Source organism: Squalius cephalus (genome assembly GCF_949319135.1).
Source record: "Squalius cephalus genome assembly, chromosome: 18".
Classification (NCBI taxonomy): Eukaryota; Metazoa; Chordata; class Actinopteri; order Cypriniformes; family Leuciscidae; genus Squalius; species Squalius cephalus.
In genome coordinates this window covers 18,501,848-18,517,170 of record NC_137139.1, presented here as the reverse complement: position 1 = coordinate 18,517,170, position 15,323 = coordinate 18,501,848, and the positions used below count along the sequence as shown (strand labels likewise).

The 15,323-nt window shown below is 36.9% G+C and overlaps 1 protein-coding gene across 1 annotated transcript in view; it reads left to right on the top strand.

Moving 5' to 3' along the window:
- Positions 1 to 15,323, top strand: part of dnah12 (dynein, axonemal, heavy chain 12) — a 30,852-nt gene continuing 15,529 nt past the window's right edge. Inside the window, exons 1-39 of the mRNA XM_079848950.1 lie at positions 1 to 421; positions 1,268 to 1,355; positions 1,455 to 1,481; positions 1,574 to 1,763; positions 2,083 to 2,149; positions 2,272 to 2,430; positions 2,741 to 2,936; positions 3,075 to 3,263; positions 3,381 to 3,534; positions 3,650 to 3,741; positions 4,309 to 4,487; positions 4,674 to 4,809; positions 4,896 to 5,021; positions 5,113 to 5,247; positions 5,629 to 5,822; positions 5,964 to 6,201; positions 6,327 to 6,512; positions 6,609 to 6,809; positions 7,191 to 7,385; positions 7,527 to 7,648; positions 8,387 to 8,669; positions 8,763 to 8,882; positions 8,967 to 9,123; positions 9,293 to 9,465; positions 9,672 to 9,824; positions 10,040 to 10,279; positions 10,372 to 10,617; positions 10,708 to 10,827; positions 10,918 to 11,027; positions 11,110 to 11,293; positions 11,387 to 11,527; positions 11,649 to 11,732; positions 11,862 to 12,050; positions 12,169 to 12,288; positions 12,368 to 12,556; positions 12,637 to 12,788; positions 13,188 to 13,326; positions 13,429 to 13,595; positions 13,722 to 13,977. Coding sequence (XP_079705076.1) covers positions 222 to 421; positions 1,268 to 1,355; positions 1,455 to 1,481; positions 1,574 to 1,763; positions 2,083 to 2,149; positions 2,272 to 2,430; positions 2,741 to 2,936; positions 3,075 to 3,263; positions 3,381 to 3,534; positions 3,650 to 3,741; positions 4,309 to 4,487; positions 4,674 to 4,809; positions 4,896 to 5,021; positions 5,113 to 5,247; positions 5,629 to 5,822; positions 5,964 to 6,201; positions 6,327 to 6,512; positions 6,609 to 6,809; positions 7,191 to 7,385; positions 7,527 to 7,648; positions 8,387 to 8,669; positions 8,763 to 8,882; positions 8,967 to 9,123; positions 9,293 to 9,465; positions 9,672 to 9,824; positions 10,040 to 10,279; positions 10,372 to 10,617; positions 10,708 to 10,827; positions 10,918 to 11,027; positions 11,110 to 11,293; positions 11,387 to 11,527; positions 11,649 to 11,732; positions 11,862 to 12,050; positions 12,169 to 12,288; positions 12,368 to 12,556; positions 12,637 to 12,788; positions 13,188 to 13,326; positions 13,429 to 13,595; positions 13,722 to 13,977 — 6,297 coding nt within the window. The 5' untranslated portion in view covers positions 1 to 221. The remainder of the gene's footprint in view (positions 422 to 1,267; positions 1,356 to 1,454; positions 1,482 to 1,573; positions 1,764 to 2,082; positions 2,150 to 2,271; positions 2,431 to 2,740; positions 2,937 to 3,074; positions 3,264 to 3,380; positions 3,535 to 3,649; positions 3,742 to 4,308; positions 4,488 to 4,673; positions 4,810 to 4,895; positions 5,022 to 5,112; positions 5,248 to 5,628; positions 5,823 to 5,963; positions 6,202 to 6,326; positions 6,513 to 6,608; positions 6,810 to 7,190; positions 7,386 to 7,526; positions 7,649 to 8,386; positions 8,670 to 8,762; positions 8,883 to 8,966; positions 9,124 to 9,292; positions 9,466 to 9,671; positions 9,825 to 10,039; positions 10,280 to 10,371; positions 10,618 to 10,707; positions 10,828 to 10,917; positions 11,028 to 11,109; positions 11,294 to 11,386; positions 11,528 to 11,648; positions 11,733 to 11,861; positions 12,051 to 12,168; positions 12,289 to 12,367; positions 12,557 to 12,636; positions 12,789 to 13,187; positions 13,327 to 13,428; positions 13,596 to 13,721; positions 13,978 to 15,323) is intronic.

The window sequence follows — 15,323 nt, the reverse complement described above, 5'->3', positions numbered from 1 at the left end:
GCAAGGAGCTCAAAAATACCGTTAGAAGTACGAATGACGTGTCAAAACTACGATAAACGGCAAAATGCGCGATCACTTCAAAACTGATTTGTAATTCATTTAGGTATGAACACATAACTTTGGTTTGGAATTTGTTTCCCTCATAGTTCTAGCAATACGAACACAATTTTAAACACATTAATATATGTTTAAACGGGACAGACCTTCTTACAGTCGCTGAAATGCCGACCTCATCAGCGGCATTTAACGCTAGCTCTCGGGCGGAGGATGTTTTGAGGAGGTTCAATGCTCTGCCTCCTATCCCAAAGCCACCGGTTCAGGAGGGAGAGTCAGGCCTTCCAGAGGGCAGGCTGGCCGTGAGGAGGAAACTCCTGCGACACAGAAGGAGCAAGGAACAGCGACAACAGCTCCAAAAAATGATGTACGTGAACGTTAAGAGCTTTCTTTGTTGGTGTATTTTATTGTTTTATTCTTTGTTAATATGTTGTTCACAATTAACCTGTGCGTTTTCATTTAACATAAAAATGCTGGTTGAACTGAACATAAGTTATATGTACACTACCGTCTTTTTAGTTTTTTAATAAATAAGTAATTTTATTCAGCAAGGATGCATAAGTGACAGTAAAGAGATTTATAACTTTCGAAAAGATTTATGTAATAAAATTATTTTTCTTTCTTTTTTTTCTATTCATCAAAGAATCATGAAGGGGAAAAAATAGGTATATTAGAATGATATCTGAAGGATCATGTGACACTGAAGACTGGAGTAACGTTAATGATGCTGAAAAGTCAGCTTTGCCTTCACACAGGAATAAATTACATTAAAATATATTCTTATAAAAAATAGTTATTTTAAATTGTAATAATTTTTTTACAATAGTACTGTTTCTAAAACATTTAAAAAGTCTCACAGACCCCACACTTTTGAAATGTAGCCTAGTCAGTGTATATTGCTTAAAGTGTTTCACTTTTAATCACATTTTAGCTTTTTGTTGCAGTTCATTTAAACAAATTTGTAAAGTTTTAATGTTGGCCTATACATTCAAATAAGTGATCACTTAGTTAATGTATAGTCATAACAATAGCATGTGTAATAATTATTCAAAAATCAGAAAAATTTACTTTAGATTAAAAAGAAAAAAAAGAAATCCGGATATTGCTGTTGTTTATTCTTGAAATGGCGTTGTCAACTACCTGAATATTTGTCATTGGGTGTTTTATAGCATAATAGAGTCATATTGTAATGTGATTTCTGTAATTGTGTTAGAGTTGACAGAGCAATGCAAGCTTACATGCAGGCCGAGGAAGCAGGACAGGCATCTCCTTCATTTCCTGATCCAGAGCTTCCCTCAACAGTATGAACCTTTTACTTGCTTATACATCTCACTCACTTTAAGTAGTCTCATATATATGCATTGTATTTGTTAATAATATAATAAAATTTTGTTTTCTAGATGATCAACGAAAAGAGGAAGCAATATGTATGCTATTATATTTTACCTCATAATTAACCTCTTTTATTACATGGTGGATCTTTTCATTTAATTGTGTCTTATACTTTTACTGTTTGTAGCTGAACTTCTTGTTCCTGAAAGAGTGTGTTGAGCAAAGTCCTGTCGCGCCATTTCAACAACAGTGGCTGGATGCCATGTTGGCCCGTGTGTCCCATCGGCTCCGTCAGGGGCCCGGCAGAGAAGAGTTGCTTAAAGATATATGCAAGGAGGTCGGTGAGACCTATCTCAGAGTCATGATCAAGCACAGAGGTGAGTCAAATATCTGCTCTGGAATATAATCACATTAAAACATCACATTATCATTGACATTGTTGTCTTAATAATGTCAAAGTGGTCATTCAAAATCGCACTGGTCCTGCTCCTTTTTCATAAAAATGTTAAATGATTATTCTTCTCTTAGTCTTGTGGTTTAACAAGGACATTTTCCAGAAAACTAACTTCACAAATGACTATAGATTTACAGAAAATAATATAAATTCTAGATCTGTTTTTTGTGTGTTTTAAAGTTTTTATGTAGAAACTGGGTATACTGGGTATTTATTAGTTTGTTATTAATGTTTTTTACTAGTAAGCACTACACTGAAAGATCCAGAGTCAACTGACACGATTTCCCAAGAAAGCAACAGATCTGCTGAGTAAGTGTGCACATTTTTACAAAGAAAAATGTACATGTTCCAGCAACATTTAACATAATTATCTTAATATGGCCAGTTTATAAAGTGTCTTACGACTTATGATCTTGGTTTTGCTTCACCAGGATTCTAGATTTCTCCTGTCCATGGCATGACAGCTTTATGCAGAGTCGAAAAGTGATAAAGAAGAATCTACACATATTGCATCCAGCCATGAAGAATGTCCTTGATATTTGCTACAGCACATTCTCCCACCTGCTCCTTATTGATCTCTCAGACTGCAGGTACTGCTCGATGATGATGTTTGGGATCTGGGATCACTCTTTTTCTGATTACATGCTGTGTATTTGTTGCTTGGATCAATGGTAAATAACATTTACAAGATGATGAAAAGGAGAATATTTTGCACAAATATGCAATCTTTTATATTCATGTTGGTTTCAAACATTATTAAAAAGCTTTTACGCCATTTTCAAAAATGTGAAGTTGTGCAACCATCATAAAGGGTTATACCACACCACCTATATTACAACTATATTAAAGTAGTTATCCATATGAATTGAAATGTGAAATTTCTTAAAACCTGTTTTAAAGGCCCACAGGGCTTGTAGACTGTGAGAGTCTGAAGAACAAAGTGGCTATGGAGTGTGAGAGAGTCGAGGACACACTCATGAAAGCCTGGTACCCCAAAGTCATTCACCTGCTCACCAGCAAAGGCACTCTGCAGAAAGTCAAACCCAAAAAGCTTGACTCCTTTTACAACTGTGCCTCAACCCTTATATCCAATCAGGTGAGCTGCTGACTATTGTTTTTCATGTAGTTTCATATCTGCTAGCAGTATCTATGAGATTTATTTCCCAACTGTTGGTGTTTTTGTGTGCCTAAGGGTAATTTAATCATTTTTGTTTACCCTTTGTTTTTCTTTTAGCTAAAGGCTCTAGTTGAGAGGAGTGTGGTGGCATTTGTCAACTTGTTTGATCCCCTCAACATCAGCAAACTCCCCCTATTCAAGATGGACTTAATATTTGATGACGAGAAGATGGATTTATATCCTAATTTTCATGATCTAGAGCAGGCTGTGCTTGAAATGGCAAACCTGATCAGCAATACTATGCAGGTTGGGAAATGTGTTGTTGTGCAGTTGTTTTACACATAATTATTCTGACTATGTAGATAATAAAATCGGATCGATCTATGTGCACATGTTCAATATTAAGCCCTGCCTGTCCCACAGAAAGTGCAGACAATCCAGTCATGGCTAGCAGAGGGTAACGTTTCTGTGGTGGATGCTAAGCTCTCAGATCATGTTCAGATGTGGGCAGAGACCACTCTTAGGAATGCTGTAAGGATAAACTTGGATGGACCTGCCAAACACTTCCAGAGCTATGGTGAGTAACCAAAACCCAAAACAACACCTAACACTAAACCCACTTAGATGTTTTATGACTACTGGTGTGCTGAATTATTATTATTATTATTATTTTATCTTTTATCATCATTTAGTTGACAGCTATGACTGGTTAGTCAATGGGACGGCACAGTCTCAAGTGGAAAAATTAATTGAAGAAGAGCATTCTTTCGATGAGTACACTAAGGTCTGCTCAAATTAATTTCAATACATTATGTGCACAACTGTTCAAAAGTTTAGGGTCGGAAAGATTTTGTTTGCTTGTTTTGTTTTTTAAAAGAAGTCTCCTATGCTGCATTTATTTGATCATAAATTCAGTAAAAATTGTAAATATCATATCATTATTAAAATAACTGTTTTCTATCGGTATATATATAAAAAATGTATTCCTGTGATGGAAATGCTGAAGTTTCAGCAGCCATTCCTCCAGTCTACAGTGTCACACGATCCTTCAGAAATCATTCTAATATGCTGATTTGCTGCTCAAGAAACATTTATTATTATTATTAATGTTGAAAACAGTTTTGCTGCTTATTATTTTTGTCCAAACTGGGATGCATTTATTTGTAATGTAATTATTTTTGTAGCAATGTGATATATACTAAGTAGAAGTTAAAATCTTACTGACAACAAACTTTTGAACGGTAATGTATTTTTAATTTTATTCTAAGGTGTTTGCTTTTATTGTTTTGTGTCTAATCCTTTTTACACTAAATGTCTGTGTATTCTTAAATCTTAAATGGCTGCATGTCAGCAAGTGGAATGGTTTCGGGCACTGTCGCAAGAGATATCTGGTCTTCCTTCTTTGATCCATTTTGACATGGTGCGACTGGACTGTGAGGAGCTCAAACAAGGTCTTGCAAAGAAAGCGAAAACCCTTTCCGAAATCATTGTGGGAAAGCTCGTCAGCTCACACCATCAACGCAGTCTTCAGTAAGATCAGTGTTTTGCCAATGTGTTTGCAATAGTTCACCTCAAAATGAACATGTCATTTATTGAACAAAATGAACATCATTTATTCACCTTTATGTCTTCCAAAACCTGTGAAATTTTTAGGTGAAATATGTGGTATATACTGTATATTTTAAATTTAGTAAGACTTGTTGGGTTTTTTTTCAGGATTTGTAAAGAGTTTGAGGCCATTCAGGACAGGGCTTTGAAAGTCCCTGAAACAACAGAGGACATGATAGAAATGATTACTTACATTAATCAGGTGAAAACCAAGGAAATAGAGGAGCTCAACAATAAGATCATGGTGGGTACCTCAGAACTATTTACTAAGTTTGACATGTTATTAGTCTGGATAACAATTAAAATGGTTAAAATACTTTTTCCCCCCAGGAATCACAGGACAGGATGAATTATTTGATGAATGTACATATTTTTGAACCAGAGCACCTTGAACTGAATGCCACAGTAGTGCTCTGGCCACAAAACATTTACCCCATCTTTGATCAAAGTGATGAGGTGAATAATTATCCAGGGATGGATTTAAATGGATATCAAATATATGAACTTTAAGTTTTCTGTTAGAAGGACTTACACAATTGTTTTGTAGGTGATTGAAAAAGGCAAGCAAAAGAGTCAGCAGGAACTTATGGGTCGAAGAGAGAAGCTGCTGCTAGAACTAGAGAAAGTAGGCCGCAGGATGGAGGAATTTGCAGAGTGCTCTGAACTCGATATGATTCAACAGGTACATTGCCAACTGAAATGTTCAGTTTATTTGTCCAGTTCAAGAAATAGTTCACCCACATCTCACATCATTTCGATCCCATATTCCGTGAAACACAAATGGATATCTGTCAGGCAGAACCTCCATGCTTCTGCTTTCCATACTTTACGATGCTTTGTCGTTTTCTTTTTTGGAGCTTGTCATGGTACATCACCATCAATTTGATTGTATGGAAAACAGAAGCTTGGATATTGTGTTTAAGATCTCTTGTTAAGTAAAGTAAATGCATAGTTGGTATGACATGAAGGTGAAAAAATTACTACAAAACTTTTCTTTCATCTAACCTGTCATGATTATTGGACTTCTGAAAGATAGTATTGCGATACTTCCTCTCCTTTCCAGTATGCTTCTGATGTGAGAACAGTGCAGAAAAGGATCCAGGACATTGAGGAATCAATTGTCTTTATCAACAAAGAAGAAGCCCTTTACAAGTGGGACCAAACCTTATACCCAGAGGTGGAGGTGATCAAGGAAACTATTGAGCCCTATCAGAAGCTCTTCAGCTTGGTTCTGAAATGGCAACGCACAAGAAAGAAGTTTGTGGATTCATGTTCCTCTGATTTATAATTATAAATTGCATCACTTTATTGCCATTATTTTCAGACAGTTTATTTTCCTCTCCAAGAACTTGATTTATGATATAAAGGATGCTATCTTGTCTTGTCATCTGAGTGTAGATGGATGGACGGGTCTTTCTTGGATTTGAATAGTGAAAGTATAGAGCTGGAGGTTGAGGAGTACATCAGAGAAATATACAAGATGCTGAAGTTCTTCCTGCAGAAACAAAAGAAGGCTGAGCAAGAAAAGGAGAAAAAAGCAGGACAAAAGAAGAAGCCCAAAGAGGAAGAAGACAAACAGGGGAGTGCCACTATTAACATCTGCTCAAGTGTTGTAGAGCAAGTCAAAGAGTTCAAGGTAATGTTTCCAGCCTACAGATTAAAGGATTGGTTCATCCAAAAATGAACAATAATTTACTCACCCTCATGGACTTGCATGTAGGAAGATAAATTACAGAATTTTTATGTTTTATATATTTTTAGGAGTACATTCCAATGCTGTCCATCCTGTGTAACCCCGGCATCAGACCTCGGCACTGGGAGCAAATGTCAGAAATTGCGGGCCATGACTTGACCCCTGATTCTGGCAGCAGTCTGCGCAAAATCCTCAAACAGAACCTCACCCCGTACTTGGAACTTTTTGAAAGCATCAGTGCAGGAGCCAGCAAAGTAATAACACTGTGAATCCACCCCAGATAATTTGGTGCAGTTATATGCCGTATAGACAAAACACCTCACATATTTTTTGAAACTGTTCACTTTCAGGAATTCGGTCTGGAGAGGGCCATGCATAATATGGTGGAGGTTTGGGAGACGGTGTCATTTCAGTATCATCCATACAGGGACAGTGGCGTGTCCATTCTCTCCTCTGTGGATGAGATTCAAACCATGTTAGATGACCAGATAGTGAAAACCCAAACCATGAGAGGCTCTCCTTTCATCAAGCCTTTCGAGAAGGAAATCAAGGTGAGATAGTTGAAGGATGGGTATTTCAAGTAATTTTTTAGTCACAAAAAGATGAGTAATTTTGTTTTATTCACAATCACAAATGTGAATACCAATAACAGTTTCTAAACAAGCTTGCTTCAAAAACCTATGCATTTCTTTTAGAAATAAATATGTATTAAAAAAAAAAAAAATTCTGTCTATATAAAGACTACTGGATTTTTATTGATTCACATGTTCTTAGCAATTGGTTTAGTTTGTGCATAAGAAATATTCAGACATATATTCAAGTAAAGAACATATTATGAGCTCATTTCTGGTCTGTTAGCTTTCTTTATCGTGGTTAAGGGATACTGAGTTAATTTAGAAAGACTCATTTAGATTTTTGCTGATTCAAACCAGGTCTGGGAGGAGCGTTTGATCCGTATCCAAGACACTATAGATGAGTGGCTGAAGGTACAACATCAGTGGTTATACCTGGAGCCCATCTTCAGCTCAGAGGATATAATGAAGCAGATGCCTGAGGAGGGCCGTCTCTTCCAGATTGTGAACAAACACTGGAAGGAGGTCATGACACACTGTGTGAAGGACCCAAAGGTGATGAAACATAATATAAATAATAAAAACATTGGAGGTTTGGAAATCATTTTGCTCACGTGCTAGCAGTATAAAACTCATTCATCGATTAGATTTTATGTTTGAAAGAAACTAATACCAATAATCCCCCCATGTGCACAGATTTTACCTGCAACCTCTCTTCCTGGCTTGTTTGAAAATCTGCAAGAGTCCTACAACCTCCTTGAGAACATTATGAAGGGCCTGAATGCATACCTTGAAAAGAAAAGATTGTTTTTTCCACGGTAATATATAAAAAAAAATTACGGTTTCATGCTCACCATTCAGGTAAAGTATGTATGTTTTTTAAATGTCAAAATAAGCCATTCATAAAAAGATTTTGTAGAAAAAAGTAAGTGCTATTTGTTTGATCATTCTGACAAGTCGCAGGACAGCAACACTAGTTTAACCAATTGTGTGAGTTTGGGGTGGGGCTATTGTTTTTTGGACCAATGGTAGACAGTAGTTTCGTTCAGGAAACATGTTTGGAAATAGTCATTATATTTGCAGTTCCATTTAGTGATACTACACAATTGCTGTGTTTTTAGCATTTCTTAATATTTACAATTAGCTTTCATTTTTATAATTTCAATTTTAGTTTGTTTTATTGCTTTTATAATGTTTGGTTTTGTAAATATTTGTATTTAGCTTTCATTTATTTTATTTCTAATTTATTTATTTATATTTAATTTATTTTGTATTTGTTTTTAATATTATTTTAGTTTTAATAATTTCAGTATTGAACTTTCTCTTATTTATAAAGGCAACATTTCTAATTTTCAGTTATGTTTTTCAGCTAATATTTATATTTTATTTATTTGAACTTTATTTTAGTTAAGGAAAACAATTTAAATAGTTTTAGGTTTAGGTAACAATATCAAAACTGCACACTTCACCTTTAAGTTAGTGCACCTCATCATACTATCAAACTGCCATGGCATATAACCTTCGTGCATATTAATAATCCTTTTCACTCTCTGTAGATTCTTTTTCCTGTCAAATGATGAGATGCTGGAGATTCTCTCAGAAACCAAAGATCCCATGCGAGTGCAGCCTCATTTAAAGAAATGCTTTGAGGGCATTGCCAAACTGGACTTCCTGCCCAACCTGGACATCCAGGCCATGTACAGCAGTGAGGGGGAGCGTGTGGAGCTCATCGAGAGGATCTCTACCTCTGAAGCACGAGGAGCTGTGGAAAAGTGGCTACTGGAGGTGGAAGACATCATGCTGAGAAGCGTCAGGGATGTGATCAATCACTCCAGGCTGGTAAAAACTCATGTTCCTATTTGCACTTTTCGTTTAAAACTCTTTAATCTTATTACATTTTATGCACCATGTTACTGTGATGAATGTGCTCAGGCTTATCCACACACTAAAAGGAGTCAGTGGGTACGTGAGTGGCCTGGACAGGTGGTCCTCTGTACTTCTCAGATGTATTGGACACTGGAAGTACATGAAGCCATCAGGAGTGGAGATAATGTAAGGAAACCACTCTGAATATCAGTGGACCATTGAATTCTCTGTTTATTTTGCTATTTGTCTAATATGTTGATGATTTCATAGGGTCTGAAGAACTACTATGAGCAGCTGCAGAATCAGCTGAATGATATTGTGGAGCTGGTGAGGGGGAAGCTGCCCAAGCAGACACGCACCACTCTTGGAGCACTAGTGACCATAGATGTGCACGCAAGGGATGTTGTCATGGAGATGATAGAGAAAGGTTATCTTGCTTAGATTTATCTACATGGTAGCTAATATTATGCAGTTTATAAATCAATAAGTCTGTAATCTTGTAAAAAAAAAATTAAGTTATCTTTAATATATGACATAAATATTTGAATTTGTGGTTAATATATTGTACTGTGGGTTTCTTTCAATATCCATTTCAGGAGTTTCAAGTGAGACAGATTTTCAGTGGCTGGCCCAGCTACGTTACTATTGGGCTAACGAGAATGTTCGTGTTCGCATTATAAACTGTGATGTTAAGTATGCTTATGAATACCTTGGAAACTCTCCTCGCCTGGTCATCACACCATTAACAGACAGATGCTACCGAACTTTGGTATATTTAATGGCTAATTTATTTTATGCTATTCATTATGCTATGAGAATACAGAAAATACTCAGCTATGACAATTAATTAACTCCTAAACAAAATTAACAAATTAACACTAATCATGCTAGCTACATTTTTTTCATTTTTTTGTGATTATTTTGAGGCATAATTATTTTATTTTCTGATATCTGGCTTATTGTTCTCTTTCAAAGATTGGAGCATTTTTCTTGAATTTGGGTGGAGCTCCTGAGGGACCTGCAGGCACAGGCAAAACTGAAACCACCAAAGATCTGGCCAAAGCCCTTGCTGTTCAATGTGTGGTGTTTAACTGCTCAGATGGCCTTGACTACCTAGCCATGGGGAAGGTGAGAGTTTTTACATTTCAAATATAAAGCTGGTGTATAAAGCTGTAATACATCAAAGACTCGTCCATGACCAACTTATCTTGTTATTCCTCAGAAACCTACACTCAGAAATCTCTTACACTCTAATTTTATTAGGCTACGTTCACCAGTTTATCTATTATTTACTCACTGGGCTCCGTGAATAACATGAAAACTTAATAACTATTCTTTCCTAGTTCTTCAAGGGATTGGCGTCTACTGGTGCCTGGGCTTGCTTTGACGAATTTAACCGGATTGAGTTGGAGGTGCTGTCGGTGGTGGCTCAGCAGATCTTGTGTATTCAGAGGGCCATCGAAATGAACCTTGAACATTTTGACTTTGAGGGCACAGTGTTACGCCTCAACCCCAACTGTTTTGTCGCCATCACTATGAACCCTGGATACGCTGGCCGATCTGAACTTCCTGATAATCTAAAGGTGTTTTTTTTTTATTATGTGTAACTTGTTTCATTATCATCAGGCAGTGCAATGTGGCTTTAACTATACTATTCTGTTTTCATGTTACTCAGGTCTTGTTTAGAACAGTGGCAATGATGGTGCCCAACTATGCACTGATCGCTGAGATCTCCTTATACTCGTATGGCTTCCTCAATGCTAAGCCTCTCTCTGTGAAGATTGTGATGACCTACAGGCTGTGCTCTGAGCAGCTATCTTCTCAGTTTCACTATGATTATGGCATGAGAGCCGTTAAAGCAGTGCTGGTGGCTGCTGGCAACCTCAAACTCAAATTTCCAGATGAAAACGAGGATATGCTTGTAAGTAAATTAAATGGAAGAATAGTTAGCATAATATATTATACCCTAAGTTGGCTGATATCTGATATGTTATCCTCATTCTGTTGATAGCTTCTCCGGTCCATCAAGGATGTCAATGAGCCTAAGTTTCTTTCCCATGATATCCCACTTTTCAATGGAATCACCAGTGACCTGTTCCCAGGAATTTCTCTGCCTGTGGCAGATTATAAGGTATGTTTTTGCTTGTTTGCTTAGTTTCTCAATTAGATTGCTTTGTGAGAAATAATAGATTTCAATTACATCTTTGTTCATGTGCACTAGTTGTTCCTGGAATGTGCTCAAAAGTGTTGCAAAAAGCACAATGTGCAACCTGTCAAGGCTTTCCTGGACAAAATGATTCAAACGTATGAGATGATGATAGTTCGTCATGGGTAAGTGGGTGAGTGGATTTTTATCCGATGGTAAGGTTGGACCAAAGAATAAAATATTCTCTTGACCTAAAATATTCCATAGGTTCATGCTTGTCGGAGAACCATTTGCTGGAAAAACCAAAGTACTTCATGTTCTTGCTGATACTTTGACGCTGATGAATGAGTGTGGCTATAATGATGAAGAAAAAGTATTGTACCAAACTGTCAATCCTAAATCTATTACGATGGGTCAACTGTTTGGTCAGTTTGATCCTGTGTCCCATGAGGTGAGAGTTTGAATTCTACATCAGACAGATTATAAAAATAATAGTTTGTTTATTTGTGCATTTTTTTTCACCTGTTCGTTTCGGTTTTATCAGTGGACTGATGGGATTGTGGCAAACACCTTTCGAGAATTTGCCTCCAGTGAGACCCCAGAGAGGAAATGGGTGGTGTTTGATGGCCCCATAGACACGCTGTGGATTGAAAGCATGAACACTGTGCTGGATGACAACAAAAAGGCAATTATATTATATCTATACAGAAAAAATATAGAAATGCCTTTATATCAATGTTGTTGGAGCATTTGCTATTAGACAGGAGGCTGGTGGATGTTGTCATTGAAATTTTGTTTCGTTTTAGCTATGCCTCATGAGTGGGGAGATTATTCAGATGTCCAATCAAATGAGTCTGATATTTGAGGCCATGGATTTGTCGCAAGCTTCTGTAAGTCAGCCTGTCTCAAAATTCACTATGAAACCTCAGCACTGTCCAGATATACAGGATATTCAAAGCCACTTTAGCATCATGATCCATGATCTATAGCATGCTAACAAATTCTGATTTCTGAAATAGCCAGCCACAGTGAGTCGCTGTGGAATGATCTACATGGAGCCGTCTCAGCTAGGATGGTCTCCTCTGGTGCTATCATGGATGAGAAAACTTCCTGAACCACTTCAGACACAAGACAATTCCACACTACTGCAGCAGCTCTTTGAGTGGTTACTTCCTCCTGCACTTGTTTTGTTACGCAAACAATGCCGGGTAATTGCTTCACGTTATGAATTGCGTATAGCATAACCAATGTTATATTATTTTGATCTTAGATGTTGTCAACAAATCAGTTGGAGCTCATTGAGTTACATTAAGTTTCATATTCCAGGAGGTCATTCCCACTAGCAACAGTAATACTGTTGTGTCTCTCACACGACTCTTTGAGATGTTGCTGACTGGACCTTTAAAGGAAGACCCAGGGAACAAAAACATACGCACATGGATCATGGTAATTATTCATTTAAAAGGCACAATATACAACTTTTCAGAACACAGTTGAATGTAAACATGAATTTTGGCCTATGCAGGCTGCTTTTGCCTTTGCCCTGGTGTGGTCTGTCGGTGGTTGCTGTGACACAGACAGTCGCAGTCGATTTGATCAGTTTCTGAGGGAAATTATCTCAGGAAATGCAGAAGACTACCCCGTACCTGCTACTGTGTCAAGATGGGAATGTCCCTTTGACGAGAAAGGTCTTGTCTATGACTACAGTTATGAGGTTGGTAAATAAGAGTTTAGTAATATGAGAATTTGAGACATATTACTCCAGATAATGACTATTTTTCCCTTCAAATTAAGTTCAAAGGAAAAGGACGTTGGGTACACTGGAATGAGTCGATCAAAAATGTACCATTAGGGGACAAGAATACCAAAGTACAGGATATCATTGTCCCCACAATTGACACTGTACGATACACTTATCTGATGGATCTCTGCATTCAATTTGGGATGTAAGTATTATTTTTTATTGTCTTGACAAACATTAGACCAGTGCTCCTCAACCACTTTGACCTTTAAAGACCACCCTTGTGCAACACAATAGGCTAAGATATTTCTGCTATAATTATAACAAAGCTGCTTGTTTATGGTTTCTGCTTGTATTAACAGAAACATTTTAATTTAGATTAGAGTTACACTATTTTAATATATTACTTATAATTTATTCATTTAAAGTATTTAAAGTCGTCCTGTGGCTCCCTTGGAAGTTTGCAGAGGCGCCTAGTGGGCCCTGGCCCCCTGTTTTAGAACCTCTGCATTAGACCAAATATTTTTTTAGCTTTGATAGTTAAGCTATAGATTTTGTTTTATTCCCTTTATCCAAACTCATCTTATTTTTCCATTGAACTTAGGCCCCTTTTGCTCGTCGGCCCTACTGGCACTGGAAAATCTGTTTACGTGAAAGAAAAATTAATGAACAATCTCGACAAAGACCTTTTCCTTCCCTTCTTCATCAACTTCTCAGCTCGCACCAGTGCCAGTCAGACCCAGGTAACCACTTTACAATTACCATGATGTCAATATATTAGAATGAACCCACTGAATCTATCAGTGGTATATTTCCATGACACAAACTCTCTTTCTATCCTCTAGAACATTATTATGTCCAGACTAGACAAAAGGCGAAAGGGAGTGTATGGACCTCCCATGGGAAAGAAATGCATAATTTTTGTGGATGACATGAATATGCCAGCAAAAGAGGTGTTTGGTGCACAACCTCCAATTGAGCTGCTTCGTCAATATTTTGACCATGGGAACTGGTAAACTAAACTACACTATACACTACTGCACTATAAATATACAGTACACTATAAATCAGTATTGTCTGTCCTAGATTTTTGATTCTTTGATTTTCTTGCTGTTATAATAAAGTCCTTATGCTGTAGGTATGATCTCAAGGACACCACAAAAATCACACTTATGGACATACAACTGATCTCTGCGATGGGCCCTCCTGGTGGTGGGAGGAATGCAGTGACTCCTCGTTTCCTTCGCCATTTTAACATCTGCAGCATCAATTCATTCAGCGATGAGACCATGGTGCGCATTTTCTCTAATGTTGTGACCTTTTACCTCCGGACCAATGATTTCCCACCTGACTGTTTCACGATTGGCAATCAGATAGTCACTGCAACACTTGAGGTGAGTCATGGGGTAAAAAGGCAATTAATGGGTTAGTTCACCCAAATGTTAAAATTCTGTCATTAAGTACTCACCCTCATGTTGTTCCAAACCCGTAAGACCTTTGTTCATCTTCGGAACACAATTTAAGATATTTTTTATGAATTTGGTGAGCTCTCTGACCTCTCCATAGACAGCAATTTAATTACCACTTTACCACTACCAGTTCTACGTCAGAACGGCTCACCATTCTGACATAGAACTCGAAAGCGCTGCACTGTATTTACAACATAAACTGCGCAGGAGACTGACACAGACAAGAAGAAATTGTTGAATAAAGTTGTTGTTTTTGTTAGTTTTTTCCACGCAAAAAGCATTCTTGTCGCTTCATGAAATTAAGGTTGAACCACTGTAGTCACAACATGGACTATTTTAACAATGTCTTTACTACCTTTCTGGGCCTTGAAGGTGTAATTAAATTGTTATCTATGGAAGGGTCAGAGAGCTCTCCGATTTCATCAAAAATATCTTAATTTGTGGTCTCAAAAAAAGTTTTTAAAATCTTAAAAAAGGTCTCACGGGTTTGTATGTGTATACTGTATGTATATACTACTGTTCAAAAGATTGGGGTTGGTAAGATATTTGAATGTTTTTAGTCTCTTATGCTGACCAAGGCGACATTTATTTAATCAAATATTTAGTAAAACACTAATATTGTGAAATATTTGTATTTATTTAATTATATTTAAAATAAATTTTCTATTTTAATATTGTCACGTTCTGTTCGGTTTAGTTTCAGTTTTCATGGACCTTCTGTTTGTATTCATTAGTCACATGTTTCTTTATTCAGATTCCTGCCACTAATCTGTCTCCTTGGTTACCGTCATTATAAGTTCATGTATATCAGCTGTGTACTGTCATTACCTCGTTTGCATTCAGGACTTAAGTTTCCCCTTCACCATCATTCCGTGTCCGGTCACCGTTACGTTTAGTTGTGTTGTGCTATGCCTGTCTGCCTACCTACCAACTCTTGGATTAGCCTACTTGTTATTAAACTACGTTTGGAACTATATTTATAACTATATTTATCTGTCTTCGTCTTCCTGCCTACACGCGCCTGTGACAAATATGTTTTAAAATGTAATTTATTCCAAATGGCATAGCTGAATTTTCAACAGCCTTTACTTCAGTCTTCAGTGTCACATAATCTTTCAGAAATCCTTTTAAAATGCTGATTTGGTGTTCAAGAAACATTCCTTATTATTATCAATGTTGAAAACTGCATTTTTTTTCTGGATTTTTTTATGAATAGAAAGTTCAACATTTCTTTGAGATATAAATGTTTTGTAACAATGTAATCATCTTAA